Genomic DNA, 8,859 nt, shown 5'->3' on the forward strand with positions numbered 1-8,859 from the left:
TTTCATGTAAAAATAAACTATTATAAACAAAGAAAAAATATTCATCAGCTCAGGCAAACAGCAAATTAACTTAAGATAAAAATCACATCGTGAAAAACCACAGATGAAAACACACACTTTAAAAATATTAAATCATCTGAATAATCTGCTGCTTCTGTGGTTTGTAAAAGTAAATATGATGGAACCCAATTTCAGCTGTTTCCATGCTGTGGGCTGGAGGCGCCCTCTGCTGGTGGAACGTGAAGACAAACAGAGGCTAGACTATAAACCGGAACTATCACATGGTCACGTGCTGTCGTGTTTCCTACACTGAACCAGGGGGAGCAGGTTCCACATGAACCATGGAGACCTTACTGTGTCACAGACGTACAGACACAACCGTTCACACCTACAGACAATCTGCTGCATGTGTTTGGACCAGAGGACACAAACACCATAAGAACACAGACACTACACACAAACAGATCCTGAACAGGGATTCAAACCGGGAACCTGCTCGCTGTGAGGTCACTGTTCCACAGGAGGAAAAACCCAGTGTCACAGATGACGATCATTTAAATATGAATCAATTTGTTTTTAGTTTACCAGGAAACTTTCTCCTCATCCAGCTACAGTCGTCCAGAGCGTCGGATTTGAAGAGAGACTTCATGAAAAGACTTTTATTGTTGTGTCTTCACAAAAAACCATCAACACAAAGTTAAATTTTTTAAAGAGAATCACACAAGTTGAACTCACAATCATTTAATAAGAGGAAAGAAAACTGAATAAACAACTTTTCTGTGCCTCAATGGAAAAATGTCCTTCTGGACATGACCTCTGGACGTGACCTCTGGACGTGACCTCTGGGCGTGACCTCTGGACGTGACCTCTGGACGTGACCTCTGGGCGTGACCTCTGGACATGACCTCTGGGCGTGACCTCTGGACGTGACCTCTGGACATGACCTCTGGGCATGACCTCTGGACATGACCTCTGGATGTGATCTCTGGGCATGACCTCTGGACGGGACCTCTGGACGGGACGGTCAGACGCTGTGTGCCCTTCCCTCCACCACCCGGAGACTCTGCTGCCGATAATAAACCTGATCCTTTATTCACACAGTGAAAAGTGACATTAAAGTTTCCTGACCATCTGTGTGAGATCCATCGTCCTGATCTGCTTGAACTAGAAACTGCTCTGCTGAGTTTCTGAATCACGTTGAAGGCTTTGCTGTCACAGTGAAATAAGTCGCCTCGCTTCAGCAGTGAAAGAGAAGGAATCACAAAATGTGACACAATGTGATGTGAGGTATCTCAGAGCATAGAAACACTTACTGAAAAACAGAAAATGATCATATTCAAACCCATTTTAATCTGAAAACCTCAAAGAGATTAATAATATCTGAGGAGCTGAAGATGTTTGGACCCATTTGAAGTTTTTATCACAAAGTTTGAAGAAGATTCATTTTAAAGAGCTGATGGTTTTTGACGAGAGAAAAGAAGACGAGTATTTCAAAAAAAAGAAAAGAAAAAACTAAGATCAGGAATGTAATGAGTGAACTGAGGGTTTTGATACTTGAAGGTTGAAAATCACAAAGTGAAGGACGAGTGTTGAAATGTGCACTCTGGTGAAAAATCACAAATGAGATATTGAGCTGAGATAATGACCAGAAAAACTGTTTGAAATACTACAAAAATATTAGAAACTACTACAAGTTAGTATTGACCTACTACAAAATACACAGAAATACAAAAAAGCACTATGAAAAAAATGTTAAGAATTATTACAAACATATGACAAAAACAATCCAGTTCTAAAAAGCAATACGAAGCTACTACAAATTACCAAAAAAAGCTAGAAATTACTACCGAAATGACCAAGTACTAGAAAACACCACGAAAATACTTCAAAATGCTCTAAAAATGCTACAAAATAATACAAAACACACAAAAACTCTTAACAAATACTACACAAAACTAAAAACAAAAACCCTGGAAAATACTGAAACAATCCTATAAAACACTACAAAAATACTGCAAACGATAATCTTGGAGATTCAGGATGTAGATGTCTCAATATTTCCATTATTTTGTTACGTTCAAAATGCTAGTTATTATTACAAGCAGACATATTATTGTTGAATGAATATGACCACGTGTCTTCTGTAACTGACACAACAGTGAAATGTGTGGGCTCAGCAGAACGAGGTTCTGACTGCTGCTCCTCCGGTCCGCTAGGGGGCAGTAGATCCACATCGAGAGGAAAGTAGAGATTTATTCAAAACACAAAGATTTGTAAATATATTTAAAAGACAAATGCACAACAGGAAGTGACAAATATTGAGAAACAACACACACACGATAGGTTTTCATTATTTGGACGAGGTTATACAAACGAGGGTTTTATTTCCGGTTAGTTACAGCCTTGAAGAGGAACTCGGTTGCCTAGCGACCAGTGGACGTGTCGCGTCAGCTAGCCAGCTAGCTAAGTGGTTTGCTAACACATGTCGTGTCGGTGATGAAATGCCTCTCAGAAGAAACGGAGCTCTGCAGCTGCTCCAGAGAGAAGTGGACGACACCAGGAAGCAGGTTCGTTACTTCGTTACTTCGTGGGGATGTCTGAACTGTAAGACCACAGACTTCTCGATGCAGCGCGACCACCGACATCATGTCTGTGGTCCTGTCTGTCCACAGGAGGTGTGGTCGTCACAGCTCGTGACCTCCTTCATCCACGCGTTTAGATTTCAGCGAGCGATGTAAACAAAGGTCAAAGTCACGAACTTCTTCCAATCACGTGGTTTTGGTGGATGATGTTTGAGCTGAAGTTTGAAGAATAAATAAATAAAAGCAAAGTAGCATCTGACTTCTTCAGTGAAGCTCCGGGTTAAAAGAGAGGAGCATTAAAGAGCAGAGGTTAATGAAGCTGGTGCAATGGGCTTCACTGCTCACAGAGATACATGATGATAAGAACCAGGGAGGTTGCAGTAAGTCACCCAGCATCTGAACAGGATGAGTTCAACATGTTGTGTTGTTGTGACCCAGGTGGACAGTCTGCTGAAGGATGTGCAGAGTCAGCTTGGATCCACTGAAGAGGCGTCTCGCAGGTAACCAGCTGAGTCCCAGCAGGGGTTCCTCTGTAGTCTGGACCTGGAGCCTCTCCTCCAACACCTCAGCCTTCAGCCTGTTGATAGTTTGTCTCAAGGCCTTGACGTTTGATTTTAACTATGTGTATTTCAATAAGATGTCAAGAACTGCAGCTGTCGGCAGAGAAGACACTGAGGACGCTGAGGAAACTGACAAAGGTAACGAGCAGAGTTCTACAATTATTCATCTCAGCTCCTACATGCAGAACATAGACAGCAATCTATTTCCTGACAAATACAAATTGTTCATATCCTTCAACTTGAGGCTAATTATGGTTAGAAATCAAATGTCCACGAGGACCTTTTAATCAAACTGAGTTTTTTCTGTAGGTAATTGAGGGGAATGGTGGAACATGAACATACATCACATACAAGTGTCAAAGAAAGACAGATGTCCTCAGGTTACACTCAGTGTATTGTGTATTGCTCAGGTTTGCTCACCTGGATCAAGTGAAGTCCTATTTTCTTGCCTCACAGGCTGATGAGCTGGCTCCTGTGGGAAACTACGCCCAAAGGAAACAGGAAGAGGAGACACGACTGCAGAACGAGTTGGAGCGTCTGAACTCGCTCTCGCTGCAGCTCTCACCCCCAGGGCCGAGCTCAGCTGCCGGGTCAGTGACCTGTGTGCTCACTGCTACGAAACACAGAGCTGTGACACGCTTCACTTATTATTGTTCACATACGATGCAAATCGTCTTTGTTATTCACTCATGAACATCATATTCCCGAATGCAACCTACAACAATGTAATGTACTTTTGTAACGGAGCTGAACAGAAACATCATTTTCAAAGCACAAGTTGAAACTTTTCTTGTTATCATCTTTTCGTCCGCAGTTATTCTCCAAAGGAAGAAAGTGATAACGACGACGAGGGCGAAGACAGTAACAGTGATGATGATGATGATGATGATGATGATGATGACAGTGATGAGGATGAAGATGAGAAGCGAGCTGTGAACCCCCCCTCCCAGTCAGACTCTCCCAACTACAGAGTCCTCAGTGATTTCCAAGGAGAGCAGGAGGGAGATCTGTCTGTTCAGGTGAAGTTACCTGTCCTGCTGTTCTCTGCATCATTTAACATCAGTATGATTTCTTATATGAATCAGATTACATCAGTCAATCAAACTTTATTTGAATAGTCTCATAATCACAAATCCCAGTTTGTCTCAGAGTCTTTAACAAGGTGAGACGTCCTCTGTTCTTAAGAGTCAAACTACTAAAACCTTTGAACAGGTAAAGAAGGTAGAAACCTCAGAGACACATGTGAGGATCCGTCTCCCAGGACGGACACAAGTGAACAGATGTCACGTGGAACAGAGAACATCAGAGAGATCAGAGTATTTACAGCTTTGATTAGAATAAACACTTTGTAGCTAAATACATGTGATGCAAGGATATTTAACTTTATGTAAACAGACCAAAACCCAGGTTTGAATTTCAGACCTGGTTGTCGTTGAGTTTTATCTCCTTGTATCTCAAAATCGTTCTATTAAAAAGATGGTGTGTTTGTTAGTGATGCAGAACTAACGCTGCACCTGACGACAATGAGGATCTTTGAATCTTTGAATTCATTGGATGACTGTTGCTGTTTCAAGAGGGGGGGCGTGTTGAGGATTATCAGGAAGACGGCAGACGGATGGTGGCTGGCTCAGGACGGTGAAGGCAACAGAGGAGTGGTTCCAAAAACCTACCTGAAGGTAACGCAACCTGCTGAGAGTCGGCACCACAGGGGGTCCAGCAGTTTGGCCCTGTGGATTCATACAAGCAGTATATTATTAAATTAAAAAGTTAAAGTAACTGTTGTGCTACTTTTCAGATTGATTCTGGTGTTGATGACGACGATGATGATGAAAATGAGGAAGAGTCCTCTGAGGAGGAGGAAGATGGTGAAGAGCTGACCGATGACAAACAGAGGTTCAACTTTTTAATCTTTTTTTAAGTTTGATGACATTTAGCAGCAGCTTGTCGTTTGTGTTGCCATCAGATTCAATAGAGTTTCACAATTTATCCAAATGATGAACAACCACAAAATATCAATCATTTGAATATTGGTGTGAAACTAATAGAGATTCCTCTCTCCAGTGGGGCGTCCCATTCCAACTGGTCCACTGTGAGGAAGGCTCTGACTGAGGTACCACTACCTTCTGTACTACATCTGATACCAGTTAGTTAACCTATCAACTGTGTGTGTGTGTGTGTGTGTGTGTGTGTGTGTGTGTGTGTGTGTGTGTGTGTGTGTGTGTGTGTGTGTGTGTGTGTGTGTGTGTGTGTGTGTGTGTGTGTGTGTGTGTGTGTGTGTGTGACAGATTGATGCGACAGATGTGCTCTCTGCCATGGGGGCTATACCTTCAGGATTTAGACCATCAACTCTCAATAAATTGCTGGTGGAAGAAGGTCATTATACACACACACAGAGACACACACACACACACACAGAGACACACACACACACACACACACACACACACACACACACACTTGGATGATTCTCTCACATTTCAGCTCTTTGTGATGAAAAATCAAAGTGATAACATTGTGTATCTTCTTCTAGGTGTAACGTACAGAGGGAGTCACCATATTCAGCCTGATCTCAGCCAATCACAGCTCTCCTTTAAGGACCTCTTTCTGGACCCTGACACTGGCAGGGTGAGACGCTCTCTCTCCCTCTTTCCTTCTGTTTACTTCCTATTTGACTTGAATCAGGTCAGATTCCTGTGATCTTCCATCCGCCTCCTGTTGTGCAGGTTCGAGCTCGGCAGGTCCGCACTTGTGTCTGCTTCACTTTGTGGAGCTGCAAGATGATTCCCACCCCAGGGGTCGGAGTTCAGGTCCTGAGCCGACACATACGCCTCTGTGCCTTCGATGGAACTCAGGTATCAGAGTTATCTCTGTAGTTTATACTGGACAGCTTTTTGTGCAGCTCTACTTGATTTCTAGTATTTATTCTCTAAGTTTTCCCTGTAGATCCATCTGTGAACCACCAGTGCTAGATGTAGTAAACTTCTCTTTACTGCTGGTTCTGTGATTCATGTTCTATCCCAGAGTTTCCTTGAATGAGCTGACCTTGTGTTTCAGGTGTTGAGTAACATCCACACAGTGCGGGCCACTTACAACCACAAGAGCCCAAAGACCTGGAGCTTCTCTCCCAGGGTGTGTTCACAGCGTTCAGAAGATGTCGTGTTCCTCTGTTCGTTGCTTTAACTGTTTCTGACTCTAAAAATCTGATTTTCCCTGAGAGGAAACATAATGTTGACCATAATCTAGAGTTTAAAGTGCTGATGTTTGTGTGCGTGTCCCCCAGATGACAGGTGTCCTACCCGCCCTCCTGGATGGAGACTGTTTCCTTCGCTGCAACTCTGCGTCTCCTGACCTCGGGATCCTCTTTGAACTGGGAGTCACTTTTATACGGAATGTGAGGACAAATGAAACTTGGAAAATGGAGCATGACTGATACAACAGAGTTTCTATCTCTAGCTACGTGTGTGTGTGTGTGTTGTAGTCGACTGGGGAGAGAGGAGAACTGAGCTGCGGCTGGGCTTTCCTCAAACTGAGCGACGACACGGGAAATCCACTCCCCAACAGGTACACACGTGCATTTGAAATCACCCAGACACACACCAGTGTCACTCATGGTTTTTCCATATATGTGCCTGTGAAAATTCAACTGACCATTTAATCTGGGTATAGGACCTATGAGCTGCAGGTGAACGGGGGAACTCCCTATGAGAAGGACGTGGCTATGGAAGCTTCAGTCACCAGAGGATGTAAGATGATGCAGCGGAGCTCAAAAGAAGTCCAGACAGGAAGTGACTGTGGTGAAACCTTTCCGTGTTCCTCTCCTCTCAGCTCCAGCCGCTGGTGTCTTCCAGCAGATGCTTCAGGCCAGACGGCAGCCGAGACTGATCGTCAGGTTAAGATCCACCAACAGTCGGACCAGAACGCAGCTCAGGTGGGAACATCAGCAACGACATATAAATCATTACCAGACGTATTTGGCCTCAGGTGTACACACATGCACTCTACCTTTGTCCCTCAGTCTCCTCCCTGACACTCTGCTGCACTGTCTGAGCTGCGTCCACCTGCTGGCTCTGCACAGACAACTGTTAGCTGACACACTGCTGATGGACAGGCCCACCATGCAGGATGCAGGTAACACACCCTCCTCGGATCCAAACTGCACGGATCAGTGTTTTCATAGGAGCCACATTAAGTAACACTTCTGTTTCAGATCTAATCTGCAGTCCGGTACTTTCTACATTCCCTGTTCTGTTGGACCAAGTGGACCTGCTGGATGCTCTCAGGGTCAGTTCAGAGGGAATCCGTCCTACGTCCCGGATTAAAGCACAAATCTTTAAATCCAGATTCTTTTTAGCAGCTATATACATCGTAGTGTAGAATTAAAGTAAGAATATTTTATAGATTATCAAATAAATGTGATAATTTCTATGCCTGAAATGATCAGTATTTAGCATTTCTCATGGACAGTTATCATATCTGAACACTTGTGAATCCTAAGTCATGAAAAGTCTCCTGACACAGTAAATACAATATTTTAAGGTTAGTTTCTTCTCCAGCTGATTGGCTCATCCCGTCGCTATAATAGCAAGAAAATCCCAAATATATTATGTTCTGTAATAAAGTGATTAAAGTGAGAAAAACAAAATAATCTTTTTGTCTTGCATGTGAAATGATGTGTTGTCCTCAGGGTGCGTGGCTGGAAACTGAGATCAACATGAGCAGAGCACAGAAGGTGAGAGTTATTGTGTATATTTGTGTAGTACCAGTGTAGGCCTGTAGAGGGCGACCTCACAGTGTGTAGGAGTGTGTCCCTGCAGATGACGAGCTGATGCAAACTGCTGCTTCCTCTCTGTGTGTCTGCAGAGAGACTTGTCTTTTGTCAAACAGGAGTTTGTGAAAGTCTACATGTCGTCCGTCTATTTCCTCCTCCACTCGCCCTCGCTGCCCCGTCACCGCTGGGCCGACCCCCCCTCAGAGGAGCAGCGGGCCAGAGCCATCTACGCCACCCTGGATTCTCTCAAACACCAGCAGCACACCACGGGCCAATCAGGATGTCCGGAGGTCTATGTGGACCCCATGCACCCCCACCTCGCCTTCGATATCACCGAGTTGACCTTTGACCTCCTCCATGTCACTCAGGGGCAAAGTACAACTTGAGGATTGATTGTATTTTTATGAAATAATTTAATTTTTTTTAAATCAGGCATCAGTTCGGTTTGCTAACGTGAATAAAACCCTTGAATGTGCCATAAATATATTTATGAAACATGTAAACTGAAAGAATAAAGCTGCTAATGTTCTATATTTTGTGTCATTGTCAATTAATATGATTAAAAGACAAACTATACTAGGTTTCTCCATTTCTGAATATTGAATCGATACACAGAGTACTGATGGGGACGTTAGGTGTGTGGGACTGACTCATTTTAACTAAGGAACACCTCAACCATTGGTTTCTGTCTTAATGGGATTTGTCGACAGAAATCAAAATCCATTCTATAACCACACTTCTCCACATGTCTATTCTGCATTGTGACAGGAAATGAAGTTCAGCTTTAAGAAATACTAGCACGACGCTAACGCATTAATATACAATACATCCACAAAGACATCTTTGTGCACAGCAGCGTGAGAAACTGAGAGTCTGTTGATCGGTGTGAAATAAAGGGTGAGCGAACGTAGACAAAGGTCACATCAACTACATTGTGTGTCTTTAATCA

The 8,859-nt window shown here is 43.4% G+C and overlaps 1 protein-coding gene across 1 annotated transcript; it reads left to right on the plus strand.

Annotated features, from left to right (window-relative positions):
• Positions 1-2,231: 2,231 nt before the first annotated feature.
• Positions 2,232-8,324, plus strand: nphp1 (nephronophthisis 1). The gene is made up of 20 exons (XM_034607818.1): positions 2,232-2,567; positions 3,021-3,082; positions 3,220-3,280; positions 3,599-3,732; positions 3,957-4,161; positions 4,717-4,818; positions 4,938-5,035; positions 5,204-5,252; positions 5,428-5,515; positions 5,673-5,767; positions 5,866-5,994; positions 6,197-6,271; positions 6,423-6,533; positions 6,621-6,703; positions 6,809-6,885; positions 6,968-7,070; positions 7,158-7,270; positions 7,350-7,423; positions 7,827-7,871; positions 8,003-8,324. Exons 1-20 carry the CDS (start codon positions 2,502-2,504, stop codon positions 8,294-8,296), a joined length of 2,064 nt encoding a protein of 687 aa, XP_034463709.1. The 5' UTR covers positions 2,232-2,501; the 3' UTR covers positions 8,297-8,324.
• The last annotated feature ends 535 nt before the right edge of the window (positions 8,325-8,859 follow it).

The sequence above is a fragment of the Hippoglossus hippoglossus genome, chromosome 15 (genome assembly GCF_009819705.1).
Source record: "Hippoglossus hippoglossus isolate fHipHip1 chromosome 15, fHipHip1.pri, whole genome shotgun sequence".
Lineage (NCBI taxonomy): Eukaryota > Metazoa > Chordata > Actinopteri > Pleuronectiformes > Pleuronectidae > Hippoglossus > Hippoglossus hippoglossus.

Bases quoted from the DNA above. Each gene is read 5' to 3' on its own strand.
- nphp1 (XM_034607818.1), top strand. From the start codon at position 2,502: ATGCCTCTCAGAAGAAACGGAGCTCTGCAGCTGCTCCAGAGAGAAGTG. The intron at 2,568-3,020 runs GTTCGTTACTTC...GTTGTGACCCAG, and splicing joins TGGACGACACCAGGAAGCAG to GTGGACAGTCTGCTGAAGGA. The intron at 7,872-8,002 runs GTGAGAGTTATT...GTGTGTCTGCAG, and splicing joins ACATGAGCAGAGCACAGAAG to AGAGACTTGTCTTTTGTCAA.